General features: G+C 37.5%; 2 protein-coding genes and 1 long non-coding RNA gene across 3 annotated transcripts; 1 reads left to right on the top strand and 2 right to left on the bottom strand.

The window, feature by feature from the left end:
* Positions 1-68: 68 nt before the first annotated feature.
* Positions 69-3,758, bottom strand: adh5 (alcohol dehydrogenase 5). Its single transcript, XM_043256982.1, has 9 exons — positions 3,622-3,758; positions 2,970-3,071; positions 2,467-2,608; positions 2,285-2,372; positions 1,687-1,906; positions 1,349-1,609; positions 955-1,090; positions 358-496; positions 69-275 (listed from the first exon to the last, which is right to left on the bottom strand). The coding sequence occupies exons 1-9, from the start codon at positions 3,637-3,639 to the stop codon at positions 251-253; spliced, it is 1,131 nt and encodes a 376-aa protein (XP_043112917.1). The 5' UTR covers positions 3,640-3,758; the 3' UTR covers positions 69-250.
* Positions 2,984-4,126, top strand: LOC122357579. The gene is made up of 2 exons (XR_006252499.1): positions 2,984-3,110; positions 3,594-4,126. It is a non-coding gene; the product is annotated as an uncharacterized LOC122357579 (long non-coding RNA).
* Positions 4,127-4,525: 399 nt separating this feature from the next.
* On the bottom strand, positions 4,526-7,310 carry gar1 (GAR1 homolog, ribonucleoprotein). Its single transcript, XM_043256984.1, has 7 exons — positions 7,202-7,310; positions 6,663-6,823; positions 6,407-6,561; positions 5,999-6,058; positions 5,464-5,581; positions 5,202-5,345; positions 4,526-5,032 (listed from the first exon to the last, which is right to left on the bottom strand). Exons 2-7 carry the CDS (start codon positions 6,811-6,813, stop codon positions 5,022-5,024), a joined length of 639 nt encoding a protein of 212 aa, XP_043112919.1. The 5' UTR covers positions 6,814-6,823; positions 7,202-7,310; the 3' UTR covers positions 4,526-5,021.
* Positions 7,311-23,503: the final 16,193 nt, after the last annotated feature.

Below are 23,503 nucleotides of genomic sequence, written 5' to 3'. Positions count from 1 at the left end.
ACATACATACAACAGAATATATTTGCGCTATTAAAAAGCGAGAAGGATAGAGAGAGATGGACAAAATGTTGTGTTTGGTAATCACATTTATTCAGTGTGTAACCGGAACTCTTCACACAAATAACCATTCTCAGAAAAAAACCTGTGACACAACAGCCGGCCCAGTAACTATTGATACAATGGTGTTAATGATTAGTATGTTTGTTTTACGGCAGGGCAAGGGAGTTAGGACTCGCGTTCAACTCGAGGCTCAAAGCTGCAGGACGGCTCGGACACTGTCGAAGACACAAAAGAAAGGTTTTGTTCCACGTGCTGCATTAATATGATATAAAAACAGGCATGTTATAAGGTATGTACCTCTTCCCGGCGTGCATCAGGTCAAAGGACTCATTGATCTGGGCAAAGGGCAACGTGTGAGTGACAAACTCATCCACCATTATCTTCTTATTCATGTAGTCATTCACTAGCTTAGGAACACTCTCCACACTCTTCCAACCTGAAAGACCAAGAAATTAATCCTTCTCTTATGAAGGTAATTGCCTTGGCATATCATAATTTACGTTATGTCGTTTGTAAAGGTAATAAGGTAAGATAATAATAAAAGCAACAAATTATAAATATATAAACAAAAATTATCAAATAAAATCAAACATATATACACATACATATACACACACATATATACATATACATATATACATATACACATATATATACACATATATACATATATACACACATACATATATATACATATACACATATATACACATATATATATATACACACACACATATACACACACACATATATACACACACACATATACACACACATATATATATATATATACACACACATATATATATATATATATACACACACACACTAAAACACAGTATTAAGCACTGGAAATACAATAAAAAAAGAAAATATCTAAAATAAAATACCCACCACCAAAAGCTGTGCCTTTCCATGTACGCCCTGTGACGAGCTGAAAGGGACGGGTAGAGATTTCTTGCCCTGCTCCTGCCACACCAATGATGACACTGGTTCCCCAGCCTTTATGACAAGCCTCAAGAGCAGCTCTCTGAATTCAAACATGACAACAAAAAACATGGCAACAGCAACGGTCACTCCGTTCCTAAGCTGCAGAAATCAACAGGCAATTACGCACTTCACATTAGCACAAATAGTGATAATTATTTTGTCTTGAATTTTGAGTTACCATGGAAGCAACTATTCTGAGGAACACTGACGACTTCAACTAAGCGGCACGCAGCTGGGTGGCCGTATTTGCCAGCTTTTGTTCATCCCTAACTTAACGGCTGATGTTTCTGCAGCTCACCATAATGCCGACGTTGCCAATGCATTCGAAGGAGTAGTCAACTCCTCCATCTGTCAGCTCCACCAGCACCTCCTGAATGGGCTTGCTGTGGTCCTTGGGGTTCACAAACTCGGTGGCCCCGAACTTCTTGGCAGTTTCAAACTTGTCTGGGTTGATGTCAATGCCGATGATCCTGGTGGCGCCGACTGACTTGCAGCCCATTATGACCGCAAGCCCAACTGCTCCCAAACCGAACACAGCACACGTAGAGCCGGCCTCAACCTGCCAGGGTGAATACAAGTTCAAAAGAGGCAGCAGGGAATATTTAAACACAGACACATTCGTTAAACAAAACAGACCTTAGCGGTATTGATGGCAGCTCCGTATCCAGTGGAGATGCCACAGCCCAGCAGACACACTTTGTCCAGGGGGGCCTTGTCATTCACTTTGGCCAGAGAGATTTCAGCTACCACTGTGTATTCGGAGAAGGTGCTAGTACCCATGAAGTGGAAAAGCTGCTTTCCTTTACATGTGAACCTGGAGGTCTTATCAGGCATCAGACCCTGACCTTGGGTCACCCTAAAAAAAAAGACATTACAACTAAGTATCTACAAACTAAACTATTTCACTCAGACTGAAAGATAAACAACTTTGTTACTGTTAAAAAGTTTGGGTTATGATCAAAAAGTAAAAACAGTAATACTTTGGAACACTATTACAATGTGAACTTTCAACAAATTATATATATATATATATATATATATATATATATATATATATATATATATATATATATATATATATATACATTTTTCCCCTTCAATTTAATGTGTCCTTGTTGAATAAATGTATAATTTCTTCTTTAAAAAAAAATATGATACCAATAATAAAACCTATTACCCCAACTTTTTAAACAGTTGTATATTTTTACAAAGGAAAAATGATATTCTTAATTACCTGATTTTCTGACACAGGTTGGTTTTAGGATTTTTGCAAAACTTGCATTCTCCACATTGGGGTACATACAGCGGGATAACAGTATCACCTTCACAAAAAGTGAAAGAGCTTCAGAATTTCTGCACAACTTTTTACACATTAACCGTCATGCACGTGAGGGTAAACAGTCCATTTTGACATGCCTGGTTTGAATTTGCTGACCCCTTCGCCAACACTCTCAACGGTGCCTGCCCCCTCGTGACCTAGGATGACAGGAAACAAGCCCTCCGGGTCACTTCCACTCAGCGTGTAGGCGTCCGTGTGACACACACCTGTAGCGTGAATCTAAAACACACGACCACATAAGATTTCTCACGATTACAGATTCTGAACAGAATGCATTTTTTAAATGACTTAATTATTTAATAAAAGAATGCTTGAGACAAGACATGCAGGGTCAAGACCGAACATCAGTGCACTTGCCCGACGGAAATCTGTCACAAAACATAGTGCAGCTGCAAGCCAGTTTGCTACAGCTTTAATAGAGCTAGAAAGCAAAATCTTGACCTTGTCGGTTACCGGAATATCCCATAATCCTCTGATATGTCAGTTGAAGTACCAAAGTGCTTTGTCTTATCTACAATATATTTATATCAAATAACCTATTGCTTTTATCAAGAGGTGCAATGTTCAGATATTGGTTTACCTTCACTCGAACTTCATGGGCCTTAGGTGGAGCAACTTCTACTTCCTCGATGGAAAGAGGCTTACCGGCCTCCCAGGCCACAGCAGCCTTGCATTTGATCACCTGAGGATGAATTGAGAAGATATCAGAAGAGATGCTTTGGTAACTCCTTTCCCCATAACAAGTGGTTATGTAAGCCGCTCCGTATGATTTTATGTATATATAGTGCTGTTCCAGAGGCACAAAACCATGTGATTTTAATACAGTTCATGCACAGTATAGCAGCGTCTTCACAATATATGGTGAACCTCTATTTACACGCTTTAATAAATCTATACTGAAAGCCCGTTGAATGCAACAATGAAGACATTAGACTGTTTATGAGCCTTCGTGCATGCATTGCACATTTCTGAATACGGAAAACAAGAGCATTAGGGCAAAGAAAAGAAAATAGGTCAAAGCAGAACAACGGATCTTTGTACACCTAAATCTGAACTCTTGTCATGCACAAGAAGGGCTGCCACACATTTTAAAGGTTTTTATCGAACCAATCGACACCCGACGTTTTCCACAAATACTGCAAAAATATGTAACGTAACATTAATCTAGCCTAAATGCACACTGCTAATATTTTATGTATTTCAGGTGAGGGCAAATTTCGCTGCAAACTCACTTTCCCAGTCGTGTCCATGACTTTCTTCCACCACGAGAGGAAAGGAAGGAGGGGTGTAGCAAACTGAAGACCTCTTTCTTTAACCAATGAGAGACCACGATGTGACTACGCTCGAGCAAAGTTCGTTGTTTTTCTCAGCGCAAGCAGCGCTTTTGCATTTTATTGGTCTTTAGCTAATCGATGTATCTTTTGAATTGTTCAAATATAAATCAAAGAGAAACTCTCCCTACAACTAGAAATAGGCCGTCAAAGCATTTCTGATACATTTACACTACAAATATGTAGTTAGTTATTATGAATACTATATATAAAGACATGTTAAAACAAACTTTTCTCTCTCTCTTTTAAAAAACAAGAACCATGATTTGTTTTTATTAAAGGGAGATTGCCAGACATCTTACAAAATATTACTGGACACATAGGCTGGAAATTAAACTTTACGCCTTGGCAAATCATAAGTTACATATATATATATATATATATATTATATATTTTTTTTCATTGTCCACATACATAACTATAAGCACAGCTTAAACTTGAGTTGGTATATTTATATTATAATCACTAAATCAATTAGGAACTGTGGAATATACAGTGACTAAAATACCGTCCTGTAATATGTGGAACGTTTTCACTTGTTTTTTCATTAGTCTTTGAAAATGTTTGTAATTTTTATTTTAGTCAGTGACCTAGCATTGTTTTTCCAAGAACAGTCAAAGCTATTTCCTAATGCCTTTTACAGAGAGGTTTTGGAAAACCCATGACTAAACACATTGTCCAGCTGTTGATAACTCTTCACATTGCTTTGCTTTTTTTTGTTATAAACAGTCTCTGACAGCTTTGCGGAGTCAGGTATTTCTCCTATTTAAAGAGACTGTAGCAACCCAGTATCTACACTTGAAAGTAGGGTAAATATGCCATCCAATTTATTATGCAAGTCCAAGGTGTCACCTGGAGTTCAAAAGAAACAGATTGCAATTCTCTATATGCAGATATCCATTATAATCCAACAATGAAATGTTTTGCACTATTATTATTATTATTACTGTATGTGGAGTTGGCTTAAACATTTCACACTACAAAACCTTGATGTTGTTCAAATCCATACGGGTCCAACTGTCGATGGATACAAACCAACGTCAAGGTCGGGGAGACACTTGCCCTTTTTGTACAAAAGGATGTAGTAACTTAAAACAACAGCAATATCAGTGTACCAAAACAAAATATCTACTGCAGAAAAATACATATATGGTACAAAACAAAGTAAAAAGTTCAGCTGTACAAAAGAGGCAGCAGTCAACAGTCTAAAGACTCTGTTAGGCCCCAAATGTTGCTTCTGGCTTCTCCCTGGAAGTCTCCCCAGCAGATAAAAGGACACATCCCGTACTGAGAGACCTTCATCATCTTCCACCTGTAAAGCATGTAGGAAAAATGTGATGTGTTTCTCTTATTACAATGAAGATACATAAGAGACGGCTTTCAAAACAATCCCTTTTTTGCCTACATTTCTCCATTAAACTGAATTTAGTTCTTTCATCCAATTGCATGATTATTTTCTGATGATCAACACAGATAATTACCTCTGAATCCACGTCCTCCGCCTCTGCCTCCGCCTCTGCCTCCACCTCCACCTCTGCCTCCTCTGAATCCTCCCCCACCGAATCCTCCTCCACCGAATCCTCCCCCACGTCCACCGAATCCTCCACGGCCCCCACGGAAGCCACCTAAAAATACATCATTTACTTTAAGGTTTATGCCTTCAAAAGGTAAACCATAGCGTTACCATTATGTAGCAGGTATAATCAGAGACGATCAAATATATGTTTTCGTATGTGAACTCACCTCCTCTCCCACCTCTTCCTCCTCCTCCTCCTCTTCCTCCACGGGGTGGTCCCTTCTCACCTGGAGGCCTAGGGAGAAATCTCTGAAGGGGCAACAGCTTCATAGGGTCTATGTAGAACTGATGCAAGAGGAGAGAAACTCATTAAAAAAATCTGCATAATACTGTAAGTCACATCCTAGTGTATCGATAAGGGGCAGCCAAAGGAAGCTGCAAAATTCCTTGAAGGCTCTTAAGAATCCCTTTGATATTCTGAAGCATTATCTGCTTCTAAATAATGGGTAATTTTAAAAGAACACCCACTGATTGTTATCTAATATTGGAAATTACACTGATAAGTGATGGGGAGTTCTTTAAAAGAAAAAATAACTGCTTAAAAAAAATTACTGCATAATCATTGATCATATCATTAATCATTTCATTAAAAAGTTAGCAGACATGTTATGCTTCAACTACCAACCTACTACTGAAAAATGACCAAAAAGTAAGATTCAAACCAACACTATTCATCTACAAAACCAAAAAGAGTGAACTTACTTTCTGTAACTTCTTGAAGGAAGATGCCTTCATATTTTCAGAAAGTTTGACTGAAAAATACTGAAGAATTCGTCAAGGATTTATGAAATTTAGTTCATTGACCCTGCAAATCCTGAAACTGTGTTGTCATTATTATTATTATTATTACTAATTATCAATGAATTAACCTAATTTTACAGCAAAAAGACATGTACAACTTGAAAGCGGACATTTTTAGTAACAGCTCGCAAAAAATATGAACTATAATTCAGTATTAGATGTTGTGTACAACAGTTTTGAGCAAAGTTTAATTTAGAGTCCTCTAAACTTTGTCTAATAATAAAAAAAAGATATTACACAAGAACCCCTCACTAGATGACAGTACAAAGCTTTGAAGTCTTTTTAAGCTCCATGAAATAACAAGGATACAAAATCACGAAGCTGTCCAAAGATCTCGTCGACTTTTCCAATTTGCTCCTTGTTTTCCAGATATACAGGAGCATTGAAGTAGGGGACTTTATTCTCGCTAGTCACACATTTACAGACAATATCATCTTCACAGGGGTGCATGAACTCTCCTAAAACTGAAACACGAAAAGCATGAATACCAATTATAACCTGAAATGCGGCAAAGCAATTCTAAGGTAAATAAAGAGAAGTGTGAAAGAAATCAAATGCACCTTACCGACAACATATTCAGGTGGACCAAAGTCTTGATTTCTGAAAAATCCACCTCTGCCACCTCGACCCCCTCCAAACCCTCCTCCACGACCACCACCTCTGTTAAAACCACCGCCACGACCCCCTCCTCGACCACCACCCCCGCGGAATGACATGATACAGAAACTGCAAAAAACACATGTATATCTCTGGTTAGCGTTAATTAGGACAACATAATGCTAAAGGAAGAGAAATTAAAATGAAGTCTGATCATTGTGATCGACACAAACACTGAAAGAAAATACTGCATCTTAAGTGTAAATAGTTTTAGGATTTTATTTAAGCCATTGCTTACATTAAATACTAAACATTCAGGAAAGAAACAATAGCCCTGGTAGGGGAGTAAACTGTGTTACTGTCCAGCATGGGGAACGAAGGAGGTTAGCCTTTTAGCATTTTTAGCATTTCTAAGTGCAAAAACATATACAAATGATGCCGTAAAGAATCCTACACTTATATAGGTTACCGTACAAATCGAAGTGCAAAGCAAAAAGCACAATTTACCTTTAAATATGGTTGTCTGGACTATCAGCGAGCACGCCGCTGACTCTGGAAACACACGTGCCTGCACTACCTGCCGTAAATGAACAGCGGCTCACAGACTGTCGTAAACACGAAAATCAATACCATGTTTGGGCGATAGAGGCATACGTGTCAAGGTAAAGCAGGGGCCAGCTGTTCAAAAACTTTAATATGCATCAGAATGATCTAGATTTGAAAATTATTTTTACCATGTAGGATCAGGTAACCCATCTTACATTTGTGCCAGTGTTGCAAAGCCAAATTGGATTGGATAACCCTGATCCACATACACACATGTTGGTGTATTTATTACGTTACACGTTTTGTACTTTTTGGACCAAATTTATTACATTTTTGTACCTGAAATCCACTCTTCTGGGTTGTTTGCTTTTGTTTTAATTTTGATCACAAATAGCCTGCCCCAGACTTACTAAAATATTTTCAACAACACACTGAGGATTTAATCCACATCAAAATCAAGATAGGATTTTTTGACTTCACAGATTTTGAAAAAAAAAAAAAAAAAAAATCAACAGTCTAAATGATCTATCACCCATGTAAGAAATATAATTGCTTGCTCTGTGGAAACAGCAGAGGTCACTCTTGACGCATGAAGAGCTGAGCGGAGTAGATTACAGTATCTCTGGAGGGGCTGTAATGATAGTGAGGGACCAGAACATTTGGATTCTGATCAGGGAAGTGCTGGCTCTCCTGGGTCTACACAGAAGAAGGCGATATCTGTAAATAGAAGTCAGTTTCCCCCGAATCTCTCTACCTCATTTTTTTTTTTTTAGTTTTTCTTGAATGCCGCAGGCAACTGTCAGCATCCAGCATGGGAACTTGAGTAGTGTACCGAAGAAGAGGGAGAGCGTGCTAGACAGCCAGAGAGAGAGAGTACCCTACATCAAGAGGAGTGCCGCACTTTATGTGGAGCTTATTATAACCTTGTGTTGTATATCTTGTACCACAAATACCTTTACACTTTCCCTTAAACCTTTTAGAGAATAAATCCTGCCTTTATACCTGCACATCCTCGAACTCAACAGTGACTGGAATTTTGACTTTATCTCTTCTAGGCTGACTGAGAGACACTACAGCATCTGAATGTCAATATTTGATGTTGGTCTAGCACACACATGCTCAGAAGCTGTGCTGCTTTTCATAGAGGAGATGGAAGACATACAAAAATGTTTTGTAAGTGCAAAAATGTGTTTGAATGGATGACGTGGCTTAAAAGAAAAAAATGGTTCATTATACGCTTCATATTTAACGTTTACGTCTACGCATTTGATGAGACCTTCACACTGTGGGTTGAATAATATTGAAAATATTTTATTTTAGAAGAGCCAAAAATTTGATTTATCAAGGACAAAAGCATTCAAAAGTAAGGTGTCTTCGAAATGCTTGCAAATTTAAATTCCTCATTCTTAGTTTTGCCAGACTCGCAAGTTCTTTACCTTGGAAGTCTTGTAAATTATCGCAATGTGTGGCAAATTCCTTTTGCACTTTTCAGGACATGAACCATGTGATTTAATTGCATGAATGTAGAGTGGTTCGTATCCTCTCGTATCGATTTCGTGGTTGAGTAATCCGTGATTGCCACAATGGTCAGTCAGATTACGACGGAGAGAAGGCAATGTGGCCTTTTAGACTGTAATGGGGGGAAAGTCTGTTAATTGCCCCTGACTGCTGAAAGTAAATTAATTATTGATCGCTTACGCCACTCTTTTTTGTTTTTGTTCTTACATAGCTTTACAAATCCTTTTATCTCCCCTAAGTGTAAGTACATTTCCGCTCTGGCATAATTACACACGGAGGGAAGCCCATGGACCACTGAGCACCTCATTAGATCCAAAAAGTTGTTTATTCTGGATTTGTCTGGGATACATATACCAAAAGACGTCTCTCAAACTTTTTGTACATTTTTATAATGTCCTTCATAAATACGTTTCTGTTTAAATTAATTCTAAGTTCAGCAATTCAGTAAATATCATTAGTAATAGTAGCAGTAGTGGTATGTTTACATATTAAATATATTTATATATAATATAAAATCTAATTATGTAACACACACACACACACACACACACATACATATATTACAACAAACCAATAAAAAAAAATCTACAGAACTGTTTTCAACACTAATAATCAAGCACCGAATCATCATCGAGGTATTAGAATGATTTCATGTGATGTCTGGAGTGTGGCTGCTAAAAATTCATAAATGACATTTTTAAACAAGTTTTTTCTTTCTCTGCCAATTCTTGGCCAATTATTAATGAAACCCAATTGTCATTGGCTCCTTTTTCCCCATTCCTTGGGCTGCTGTGCACAAATAGGCTTACTACAATCATTACCTGTGGATATACGTGTGGAGACAGAAGAAGACAGAAGGAAAGAAAGAACGTAAATGAATGAAATTACTTATGTGGGTGAGTGCTCGCATCCAATCTGTGTTCAGGATGACACTGAATGCAAAGCACAGATCCAAGCCAAGCCAACACTGCATCATTATTCTGGCCATTGATTTTCCACTGGGCCTCCAAAGGGCCTTGTGCTCTTTGAAACGAAGTCTAAACAAAGTACCAGCATGATATAACAGCATTTTTATTCTGCTTCAGGAGGCAGCAAGCCCAATGGATTAGAGGTTTCACTCAAAGAAACTCAAGTGGTGTGCATGTGTGTGTCCATTTCAAATGGCACACTGTTCTCTCAGCCCGTGTGAATGACACTCATTCTCTGATCAGGTTGAGTCAGTGCATTCTGAGTGGGAGAGGAGAACTGAGCGTTCAGGGACATCTGAAGACAGGTCATCTGATGCTTAGAGCCAAGCTGTGATGCATTCTGAGTTGGCATTTCACCTCTCGAGATGAGAGACGATAAGAGCAGGTATTATGTTTGGTTTCCTTTATGCTTTGACGGGCTGGGTCCGATTAAACCAAACTGAATGAAGTGTTAAGACCAAGGGTGGGAAGAACAGCAGTGATAAAGGTCACATCTGTTTAGATTCCAGAGTTATTTGTTGGTTTTGTAGTTTATAGTTTAAAAAGGCAAAAAGAAGGTTTCTAAAGAGTCTGACTTTTGACTGTTTCTACATATTCATTGTCCATATCCAATCCATTGTCGAGAATTTCAATGAGCCTGTAACCATATTCATGCTTTCTCAGGCGGCAGATGGACTCTTTGATTGCATTAAGAGAATATCACCATAATGGTACAGCTACAAATGGGAAACTAAAAAAAAGGCCACGCTACCAGGTCAGATAATTGTTAGATACAAGCAGACAAATCTCTTTTTTTGTACTTTGATGTTAGTAAATCAAATACTTTAATGTATTGTAATTGGTTCCCTTTGATATCAGACAGATTTACACATTCCATCTCGCTTTGCCTTCTCTATGCCATTCAGCGCAGCAGCGATGACCAAGATTATACCCTGAGAGCACCTATACATACAAATAGCAGTGTCATTAGAGCTGAGAGGTTTTCCATGCTCTCCCTGCCCCTACTGTTCATCCACACAATCCTTTCAACAAAATCAGAGAAGATAATGTGCATAATAAGGTTTCCCATTCTCTTTAATAAGTGATGGAAGAGTGCATTTTCTTTCCAGGTATATGATTGGTGTTCTCAGGTGACATCGCTGGATAAACTGGACCGAGGACTTTTGAATTCTTATGTGGCTCAATGGTAGGGTAAATAAATGTTTAATCCATAAATGATAATTCTACACCTTCATGTTGTCCCAAAGTTATATGACTTTCTTTCATCAGTGGAAAACACAAAAGGTGAACCAAAGTCCATTTTAAGGAAAGTCCATTCACTCAGCCACCGTATTTGCAACCGTATTTGAACACAATTAAATTCAATATTTAAATCAGCAACAAAATCTGAAACAAACTACCCCATGAATGTCGTTTCTTATGCTCATATAGTGTTTAAAAAGCGTATTTTTCAGTCTCAGTCGGCATACACATTGGCTGCTCCAGCCTCAGGTTTCATGGGGACCGAAGCTTCTAGCAACTTCAGTGACCCAATCACTTTACCAATCAGCAATTAGTAAATTAATTTTGAGACTATCCCGTCATATTGCACATTGTACTTTCTTCCATTAATCATTTCTTTGTATTTCTATAAATACAAAAAAAATCTTTGGGTGAACTGGCAATGGAGGCAATCTCCAAAAAGGATCAAATAACCTTAAAAGTAAGTGATTCATATGACCTGTGTTGCATTTTTTAAGTCTTCTGAAGATATACGATAGATTTGTGTGATGAAACAGACTGAAATTTACCTTGTGAACCAATCATTAAGACCAGCTTTGTGAAAAGAACAATTTGTTAAAAATGGCTTGTTATATTTCTCAGAAGAACACACTAATAGGAGCTTGGGTGCACTTAAGGCTTTTTTTTTGTCAATAATTAATTGTTGTTCTGTTTCTCAAGCAAAGCTGTTGTAGAGTTTGTTTTATTTTTATTAAATGAGGCTTTTTATTTATTTTGTCATGTTGAATATCAAAACTCTCTTCATTCCCATGCATCATATCTTCATCATAGTGGCGATGAACATTCTGTGCTCTATAGAAGAAAGAAGGCTATATGGGTTTAACAAAAGGCTAGTAAATAGTAACATCATTTTCTGTGTTGGTTGAACTATCCAATTAAGAACCGTAAAGGTTCAATAATATATATAGGTGAACCATAACGTTGGAAACCACTGAGATCAAGCTCTGCCGCGGTTAAGGCCTCAAGCAAGGCACTTTACTTGTAATTAGTGTAGTGTAAGCCACTTGAGAAAGAAGCATCTGCTAAATGTCAAGGAACTGCGTGCCATGATTAGATATATGTTTGCACTGAGAAGATCGCTAACATTTAGAAAGAGGGTTATGAGGTTTGTTTCTTTAATCTCATCTGATAGCAGAGAAACACACACACACTTCAGGAGGTCCACCTTCTTACATCTTCCTAATTTTAACTTGACACCTGCGTGTAATTTTTGAGTAAACCTCAACTTTGATTCAATTATTCAGGTTTTTAATGAAATTTAAAATAATAATAAGTCAATGACAACATATAGAGCAAGTATGCATGGCCAATAAACAAAAACATGTCTCTCGTTTTAAAATATTTATTTCTCTCTTAAATTGTGTATTGCGGCTGTTCCTCCCAAGCCATTTTGGTGGAAAATATCTTTTTTGTCCCCCTACAAATCCTCACTTTTCCATTATGTGCCACATCAATGTTTCAATAGTCGGGGTGTTTGTGCCCAATATGGTTCAATTTATATTTAATATCTGCTTTATCCAAAATATTCTGCCAACCATAGCAGTGCTGATTCACTGCCAAGAGCAGGGCCCAGCAGACACAGCAAGACTCGATATGTCCTCATACCTGCTGATGGAGTGTTGTTTCTTTACCATTGTGACTTTTCTAGTAGTCAACAAAGAATCCAAGCTGAGTATTTCAAAGTCATGCCACCAATGACACATTAAACAATTGCTAACATTCTTACAAGACAAAGCCTTCGTTCAGCATGACAGATCGGTGACAGATACAGGGATAAAATGAAGCATTATTTTTTGCTGGTTACAGTGGGGCCTTTGTGGTAATGCAAATGAAGTTATTTCATAGTTTCAAGTTTTTTATTAATTAATACAATTTTTAATGAATTGTATTAAAATATATTAATAAGTTGTTTCGTATTCTTGTTAAATTAAGATATTTATTTAAACTTATATTCATTTTCCATGCTACCCACATTAGAACGAACTGGATAGCAGCAGATAGTAGTATCCAAATATAACTAAATTACATGCAATGATATTAAAATAGGCATGCAATGTGTCACTGCTACTTTCCTGCCAACACCACCCCATTATTATAGGAAAAGTGTACCCAAAAATGTATTTCATTGCTGTTATCATGAACACTAAGGAGAAATTTGGAGAAAAGTTTCTGAGTTATGCAGCAAAGGAAAGGGATTTTCAGAGACTACAAAACAGAATTTCAGTTTGTTCCTCACACGAAGCTCAAAAAGGTACAGCATAAACTGTGAAGTGAACGTCATATGGAACTTTATGGTTCTTTTAAAGTGTTTTCTGTTCTTTGTAGAGCCTGACAGCTGTAGACGCTGAACTGTTGGAAAAGTACCTGAAAAGTGTTTCACAGGAAAAATAACAGCATATAGGTGTGGATAGACACAGAGGTGAGTAAGTAATGACAGAATTTTTACTTTTGTCTGCGGCATGCATAACGCTCTCTCACACACGGACTGGACTGCACAACATGCTTCAAAGATGCTGAGAAACAAAAGAATCACCCCAGACCTCGTAAAATCCTAGCTGCAGAATTGAGCGTCTATCAGCAAAGGTGGCAGATTTCAAATCAATTGAGATGAATGGAAATGTAAGTGGATAGCTTTCTGCAGGTATTACAGACTGGCCTCAGTCTTGCTGGCCTGGTAAATTTGTCTAAAGAGAGAGCGAGAAGGTGGGGGTGAACAGAGAGGGAGAAGATGGGAGTCACTTATGCACTGACACTTCCACCCACACTGATACTGCAGCAGCTCCTCATCTGCAGTTCTATGTTAAACACCATCATCCGTCCTTCCCCTCTCCCTCCTCTCTCTCCATCTCTGAATTCTGCCCGTTGTGACCACAGTTTTTAATGCAGTACTTCTAAAGTGTCCTCTGGAAGTCTGCTTCACTAATGTTTGTTTTGAAAAGTGGATGAGAATTCATCCTTTGAGACGGACATTTGTGTTACTTGGGCTTTCTTTTTGTCTTTTGAAATAATATAAAGAAGAGTAATGCCCACACAGACATGTGGCATTATCAGATATAATTTGAGAGAAAAGAAAGAGACGAGTCTTGCATAAAAAAAACTGTTTTTATTAACCTACTAGTTTTTGTATACTACTCTATACATTATATTGATTTGCTGTTTACTGGGTTCTTTGAGCAACCAAATGGTTCTTCAATGGCATAATTGTGAAAAACACCTTTTTTTAAGAGTGTATGTTGTTGAACATAATCTATGTTTAGCTTCATGGTTCCAATGCATTATTCAAACTATGGTTTAAAGGTTGCTTTAAATATTTCATAAAAAAATGAGTATTTGTTGAATAAAATGTATTTACTCACCCTAAAGCATATAGAATTGTTTTTTTTTTCTTCATCAGAACAGATTAACATTTAGCATTCCATTACTTGCTCACAAATGGAAACAATCAAACAAAACCATCACTTTCAGTTCAGCATAATAATGCTTCCTCTAGTAAGAAAGTCCATACACTGTTGCCCTCTCAAATCCTAAACTACCAACTTGTTTTGGACCAGTTTTGCTTGTAAAGAGTGCATATTTTTCTCCCGAGATTACTTTTCCACTGGAGAAAGCAATATTATGGATAGAAGACTTAACAGTAATCTGGGATGACCTGAGAGTGAGAAAAGAAATGGCAAATTTCAGTGAACTATTCTTTAAAATTTTTAATTTTAACACTATATAGTAATGTTCTGTCCCAATGTATTTAATCTTAGGGTGAAGAAAAAGCTATAGTAGAAGAGTAGGCAAGCTTTGGGACATACTATCACGTCATACAGTTGCGTCTTTAACGGACCACTCTGTTGCATAGTTACACGCACCCTGTAACTATAAACTGGCCTGCCAATCATCTTAACACAGTTAACATACGGCACATTTCATTTCATATAATTTCCATATTGGAGAAAAAAAAAGAAGTAGCACATTGGCCTGCCAGCTGTGGAAACTCTGGTCATATATATATATATATATATATATATATATATATATATATATATATATATATATATACATACATACATACATACATACATGTATGCTAAAGCAAATATTAGATGATAGATAGTGGGCAATATTAGCCATATGAGTGTGTACGGATCCACACTTGAAAACCAACTTAAAGTAGTCGACCATCTGAGGACTTTCGGCCAACTTAGGTTCATTGGAAATACGTGCCTCTACATATAGTTATGCAAAACTGAAAAAATTAACATCACTACATAGAAATAACCACATTTTCCAGGTGAAATGAACACTAGAGGCAGTAAAAACCAGACAACCTTTATTGCTGTTCACACAAAAGTATGATTTGCAGGTGCATTTTTGATTAATAAGTCCTAATTTTTAATGACTTATTGTGAATGGCTGAAAACGTACTTCAAGCAGCATAATAAAAATGTGCCAGTGTAATAAAAACGTGATCCGGTCTTATTAATAGTGTGTTTTAGCGCCGCTCTTTGGACATTTCACTTTGAAATGAAATGCGCAGTAAGGTACTTAATCACAGGGTTTTACAGAAATGTATGCAGAGGCACATATTTACAACGAGCCTGGATTGCTTTTGGCATGCTCATTTCAACATGCTATGCTTTGGGACACAATGATTCTAATCTCACATATTTAGGACGGATAGCATGAACACACGTGTTTGCTATGTCTTCTATTCATTCGCACACCCGCTGGTCTACTGGTTGTCTATATATTTATGTACAATACCCTGACAACCGGTTTTGTTCATTTTGGTCTTTTCTTATTCAAGTAATACTGGAGTTTACGTTGCTGTTTTGTATATAGAAAATAGCCGCTCAGGCTGTTTCAAAGATGGCTGCTGAGTGTTATGAATATTGTATGTATACATAGAACATACATGTATAAACAGCTCCTCAAACACACACATTCACAGTGCACTTCGACATCACCCCGCCTCATATTTTTCCTCTGTGCAATCCCTTTGCATAATTCATCTGTTTTATCACCACGCAAGGGGCTCTCGTCAACACCAGCTAATTTTAGCGAGGGACAAGAGGAGGCTTTGCGATAAAGTGAAAAGCTGCGAAGTGTCTTTTTCTCCTCAGACTTCAAGTACATGTGGATATGTGTGTGTACGTTTGCAGCTAAGCACTGTTTTTCTCTCAACATTCTATCACTTCAGTGCTTTTACGCGGCTCGCTTTTATCTCCGCTTCACTTTTTTTCATTACTTTTCTCCCTTTTACCTCGATTTCTCTTTACATTTCAATTTCCCCCTTTGGTTTTTCAAGAATATTTCAGTTCATCGATGCTCATTCGAGCTAGCATGTGCTGGCGTAGCACGTTGTCTTTACAGTGACAGGCATGTCGGCGCATAACAGTAGGGGTCCTTGTTTCTTTGTCTTGCCAATTATGCCCTGCCTAGCTGCCTTCCTTTCTGCTGCAGATAGTGGTAGCTTCATATCGTACGGTATGTTTTATTAATTGGAACGTCTGCAAAATATTGACCCTGGTATTTGTCTAACCTAATCGTGTTTACTGTGCTTCCCAGCGGCATGTAAATAATCCCAAATCAGCTTTAATGAGTTAGGAGAGAGTTTGAACTGCCTGTGAGCGTGAAGCGTGGATGATTCGAGCTTTCGGGAAGGGGAACGGTTGGTTTCTATCGTGTTAGCGCCAGTGCTATATAGCGCATGTTTGTAAAAGAAGGGCCAGTGTACGTCTGAGAGAGATGAAAGGGTTGGAAAGAACACGAGACGCGAGAACATTTCGCATGTACATGTGTTCATGCGGGGGTGTGCTGGGACAGCGCGGATAAAAGTGTTTGATAACGTACTTATTTGATCTATGATGCGATCATTAGCATTGATGTTATAATTGATTTGGTCAGCAGAAAGAGAGAAGCGAAAATACAGAATCTGGATGTGTGGGTGTGTGTATAGATGTAATGTGTGTGCATATCTGTTCAAATGCTAATTAGCCTGTGGGTTATAACCAAGTGCGAACTTCTTGAAGAATATTTAAAGGTTAACTCTGCTGATTCTTGGAAAAGTGACGGATTCACTTTTTCAGCGGACATGTTGAAGCATATTCAAAGGTTAATTCCGCAGGTTTTTAGAAAATGCTTTTCAGTAAAGCATACGCTCTTTTTGACAAATGGTCTTCCCATACATGTCAATGACATATTAACATTATAATGCACCTAATGATCTAGGTGATCATATTTATATATGGGTTTGTCGTTCATCTCTCTTACTGACAGCTTCTTAAATCTGCGTTCTAAACACAGACTCAGCAAATCTATGAATACTCGGGCATATAAGATTCATGACCACATTAGGCCGATCACTAATGTGTGGGATGAGAAAAGGAAGAGAGAGGAAATGCATTGGCAGTTGAAATGTAATTTGAAAAGTATAATGCATCTTTTAACGCAAGCTTGGTTTGACGAAAAAGAGTATAACGATGGATCATTTCATTCACTCTAATGCACGAAATCCAGAGAATTACTATGCACATAAGATTAAATAAAGTCACTAGATTCTGATTCACTCATATATAAGTGTTGAAAGTGCCAAACAAACATTTAAAAAAGAAGCTAGAAAAAGTGGTTTGTGATGAATATGTATTAATGAAGGAACATGCATATTATTAAATTATTATTTGATTGGGACTTAACTGAGGTGTACAGTACTTTATAAAAGAATCCCATGCCAAATGAATCTAATACTCAGATACCATAGATGTCAACGTGGCATTGTTTCAATGCTGCATTTAATCAAATGTACAGAAAAAACGCAATGCTGTGAAATATTATTAAAATGTATTTTAATATACATTCAAAAGCAATTTATCCCTTTGATGGCAAAGATGAATTTTCAGCAGCAATTATTTCAGACGTCAGTTTTGTATGATCCTTCAGAAATCAATGGAATATAGTGATTTGGTGCTCAGGAATTGTATATTATCATCAGTTTGTGCTACTTAATATTTTTGCGAAAATCGTTGATGAATATTAAGTTGATGATGATGATTTATTTGAAATAGACATTTTGTAACAGTATACTCTCAGAAATAAAGGTAAAAAAGCTGTCGTTGGGGTGGTATCTTTTCAAAAGGTACGTGTTTGTACCTAAAGGGTCCATTTTGGTGCCTTAAAGGTACATATCACTACCTAAGTGTACACATTTCAACCTAATAGGTACAAAAGTGTACCTTTTGAAAAGGTACCGACCCAGTGACAGCTTTTGTACCTTGTGCCTCCTTGCTGAATAAAAACAAAAAACAAAAATACTGTCCCTGAATTTTTGATGGGTAATGTATGGGATGATCTAAACTAGTTTTTGACATCATACAGTGAAATAACAGCCTGATCTTATGGCAATTCATACATACAAGGTGGCTAATTTATACGAATTTGTAGGAACTCACTTGTGCAAATTCATGCAATTTTAAATTAACTTAAGCTCGCCCATAAACAAACAAGCCATTGGAGTTTTAGACAAATTGTACAAAATCGTATGAATAAGATTGTATGAATTCATACGAATTAGCCACCTCTTAAAATACGTACGAATTGGTTATGAGACGGTGTTAGAAATAAAAGCCCAGGCCTTTATAATTCATAGAATTTTATAGTACATCTATACATGCTTTTTGATTCTGTTTCATTTGTCTGCCATTATTCAATTATTTAAACTAAACACCAAACTGTCAAATAGCATAAACGTAATAGATTATTTAATACCTCACTTTACTTTATTGACTGCTTTTTCTAATACAGTAAATGCATATTCAGAAATAATATCTACATTTTCACTTTTGTGCACTTAAACAATGCACATACTTTTAATAACTGCGCTATTGGCAGTCACATTTCCCCTACTTCAAAACCAGTGCAGTATAAGAAACTGCAAGTGTGCCATATGACTGATGAAGTGAACTGTGACCTTTAATTTCCCTTTTTCATCTCTGAATAAAGACTTGACCCCATCTGCAGCCACTGCTGACACTTATTACAGTCCTCCGCAAGGGAAACGGCCCTTGGCTGCCTTTCTGAGGAGTGCGGACCCGAGGTGGCGGGGCCTCACTTCAGTCCGTCATTGTGGCGACCCGCGTGAGTGTGTTTATAAGTGGCGGGTGTATTAGTGGGTAGGTGGATTTGAGCAATGACTGTATTTTAAACAGCCCCGTGGACATGTACGCGTGTGGGCTGAAGGGTTACAAGGTACAATTCAGGTGAGATGGAGCTACATTGTGTGCGAGTGTGTGTTTCGTGTGTATCAGCAGTACTGAAGAGCACCTGGAGTGTAATGGAAAGCGGTAAGCAGTGTTGTGATGGACTACGCTGGAGCAGCCGGTGGCGTTCACCTTCAGACAGGGGTCACACACAGCCTCCGTAAAGAGCCTGTAATAACTGTTCTCCCAGCCTGAGCTTACTGGTACAAAACAAAGCTAGAAAACAAACCACACGGGTGCTTAAACAGAAAAACTTGCACCGAACCGCAGGAATCTCTTTGTGTACGTGAAGAAAGCACTCATTGATCGGATTTTAATTGGTTTTCGCTTCTTCCCGTTCGGCTTTTGTGAAGAGAGAGTCAGGCAGATGTCAATTAGACTGCAGTAAGCTGGCACAAAGTGGGCAAGTGTGGCGGTTCTGGAGATGATACCCTCTTCACCTCTCCAGGAACAGCTGGCCGTTGTCAAAAACCTCATTAGGCGAGTGGCATGATGCAGAGCTGTTCCGGCTAGGTCAATGTGACACATCAACACTCACTTGCGCTACTTTATCCTTCGATAAACAATCATCGTGCCAGCTGATCCCTTTTGATCTCTGATAAACAGGCCTAAATTAATCTTATTGTCAGTCTGCGTATTTAACTATGGAAAGATCTTTTAATGCCTGTTCATATACGAGGATTGAAAGCAGAGTGCAGAATGTGCCTGGAGCTCCAGTGTAAAGCTGGAGCGTCTGTGTTCTCTCTTGTTCCAAAATCACGAGGGTAACACATCAGCCCATAATGCAACTGAGTATAAAGAAGAACTGTCAAAAACAGACTAACACTCATAATGAAAGGAATTTGTGAAATTTATTGGAAGACATTTTGTGAAAATGAATAAATAGGAAAAATGAAAAATAGGTGGAAGAATTTTCAAAAAGTGAGATAAAAAAAAAATGTGTTAATAATTTGATTAAACAGTTTTTAAATTATTAATAATTGTTTTCAAAAATATGCTGAAGACAAATTTAGCTGATGAGACAATTTGCACTATTGTCAATGCAGAAATGCTTTTAATAATAAAATGCATTATTATTTGAATATGAATAAAGATTAATGAAATGTTGCCAAACTAACCCATGTCATAAGAAAATCATTTAAAGGGTTAGTTCACCCTAGAATTAAAATTACCACATGCTTTACTCATTCATAAGTCATCCTAGGTTTTATATATATACAGTATATATATACAGTATATATATATATATAAAACAAATAAATAAATTATTTCAGACTGGCAGTGAATGGTGGTTGAGATTTAGAAGCCTAAAAGAGTGTATCCATCCATCAAAAAAAGGCTCCACATGGCTTCTGGAAAATAGAACTTGTCTAGAATAAGCTTGTAAGATAAATCATGGAATGGGTGAACAAATCATTTTTGGGTGAACTATTATTTAATATGCACAATATAGTTGCATATCTGAACATTACAAATTAACATTTACAGAATTTTTTTAAATATAACAATTAAATATATGTTTATATATATATATATATATATATATATATATATATATATATATATATATATATATATATATAATATATATATAATTGTTTCAATATAATACATACAAAAGTAAAATAAATGTGCTTAAAACTTGAATTGTGATGATTGTATTGTCTTTTTTTGAAATCCCAAGCAACTGTATCATCATTCTAATCCTACACTAATGTTGGAGCAGTAACTTGCTGCAAATTAGTGGATTTTTTTTTTCACAAATAAGCATGAAATGGAAAACCTGCTTTAGAGTTGGAGCGGAGTGATTACTGAACTCTGATTGAAAGTATATGTAGTCAGAAAGAATGGAAGGCTTAAAGTTAATCTCACCGCAGAACTTCCCTCTGGCCTCTTCCCTATCTGTCCAACACAATGAACCCTCAATCCCATTGAGCATACTAACCCAAACAACATTTCATTTAATCATCCACACCCCCACCTCCTTTCTCGCTCCATTTTGTCTACTTGAACAATAGACATGTGGCTTGTGCAGACAACACAGGAGTTTCCCATTCCCAAAATGTAATCCCATCAGCTGTGGTGGACTAGAAGACCAAGGATGCCCCTCAGATGGCATCCACTTCATCAAAACTCTTCCCGCGTCCGGTTCCTACCTTTGTAGTGAAAGTGCCCGTCAAGTACAAAGCCACTGTAATGGCGTATTCAGCAGTGTGGATGGGGAAAACGGCCAGAATGACATTTCAATGTCACTCTGCTGGAAAAAAACTTTCAAAAGGGCCTTTTGCTCCCTCTTGTCTCTGAGGTTTGGATCATGTCCAGACGTATCGCCTGCTCATTCTTTTATGTCATTGCGAGTTCACTCATCGTCCACCTATTTAAAATCATTTAGCTTATTAGTATGCATCACCCATCTACGTGGTTGCAATGTTCAATCATGTTTTTTTTTTTACACACATCCTCAATGTCAGTGAAATAACTTAATATGATAGGTTCAATCCAGAGAGGCCTGCTGTAACACCAACTGAGTATTACTTTCACATCTGAGCTTGAGAGCCATGAAATGGCTTCCCTCTTGCCTTCCAGCTTTACAATCTAACATTACACCAGGTCCTGGAACACAGTCCCGTGGGGTGGTGCTCCTCATGGTGAATACATCACAGGGAAAAACAGACAGAATCAACAAGATCACAGGCCCCTCGAGGGCAAATTCAGGCCTGATTGCATCGTAGAAAGAGTCCGCTGTCACCTCACTGCTCTTCTCCACCACAGGAGTGTGTGAAGTGTCTCACCATGATCCACTGGTTGGCCTCTATTAAATCCTTCAGCCTCAGACAGAGGTAGGCTGGCTGTCGTTATACATGATAATACCCCCCATAAGTGAACTGCATGACAGCTATATATATATATATATATATATATATATATATATATATATATATATATATATATATATATATATATATATATAGCTTTAGTGTTAAAACAGCCCTGTTAAGGTGGCTTTCCAAGCTATCATATATACATTTATCAGTTGTGAAAATCTTTGAAAAACTGCAAAATAAGCGCTCATCGTGTATTGAAGATAAACTCTTCGATTATAGACCGCAGACAATCCACATTCAAAAAGGAACAAATAAGTTCTGACAGAAAACAACCAAGATTTATTGTCAGATCCACTGCTTCTCCCCCAGGAACTCAAAAACCATCTCAACAATATAATGTGATAGGATTCGGACAAAAAGAGGATTCTCCAGTACTCCTGACAGCATCTTCAGAGCTAGATGTAGAAAACAGCAGCATGTAGAAAACAGCGGGTGAGAAATCAGGACATCTAAATGGGGAGGGAGAACATAAAAGGACAGTAAATGGGCTAGAAATCGCTTGGCAGCACAGGACGGCACTTCTTAGGTAGAGTCTCCTGGAATATAATGGCTACCTGAGAGGAATAAAAGATTGAAATTGTTTTGCGTTTTAACACCATCAAAAGCTTTTCTTTTTTTTTTATTTCGAGAGAGAGTTCTCCTGGCATGACATCAGCTGTAGCAGGGGTAATGCTGAGTGTCAAAGAGAGCTTTTACAGCTTTGGAAGAGCCATCTTGCTGCTGACAATATTTACATAGCCCTCCTGCAGTTTTCTAAACTGAATGATGTTACAACGCTGTTCATTTTTTCAGGGTAATTAATTTCACCACCTGGCAGATAGAAATAATAAAAGTGGAACTTATTGACCCGTTTTATTTTCTTGATGCAGGAGAGAAGAATCACTGAGGTTTGTAAATAATCAAAGAGTCATTGTTATAAGTAGAGCTGACAGATAAAGTGGTTCTCATCATATCTAAAGTTCATGTACTAGATTCTGTTGAAGAAAAAAAAATCAGCTCATGGCCACCTTAAACATCCTTTGACCTTTCATTTCTGCTGTTGATCCAACAATGCAAACATCCGAGTACACTTGGCACAGTGTGGGATATTCTCTTGGATCAACATCTGTTTCTTTTTTTGACCAACATTTTTGATCAATCCAAACTTTAACGCTACTTTTAAAATCACAGGGCAAGGATTGGTTGAGACCAATTGTGCACCCAGAAAACTAAATCTGTTGTTCCAGCACTGTGTTCTACTGGTGTAAATCCCATAAATCCTGAAGCTGCAGTAGCTTTGGGAAGTTATTTTTACCAAAGACATTTCTATTAAAGTCAATATGATTAATGTAACAAGGGTGTATGTATAAAGTACAATTTTAAGTACAA

Source organism: Puntigrus tetrazona, chromosome 14 (assembly GCF_018831695.1).
Source record: "Puntigrus tetrazona isolate hp1 chromosome 14, ASM1883169v1, whole genome shotgun sequence".
Taxonomy (NCBI): domain Eukaryota; kingdom Metazoa; phylum Chordata; class Actinopteri; order Cypriniformes; family Cyprinidae; genus Puntigrus; species Puntigrus tetrazona.
This window is presented reverse-complemented; position numbering and strand designations above follow the sequence as displayed.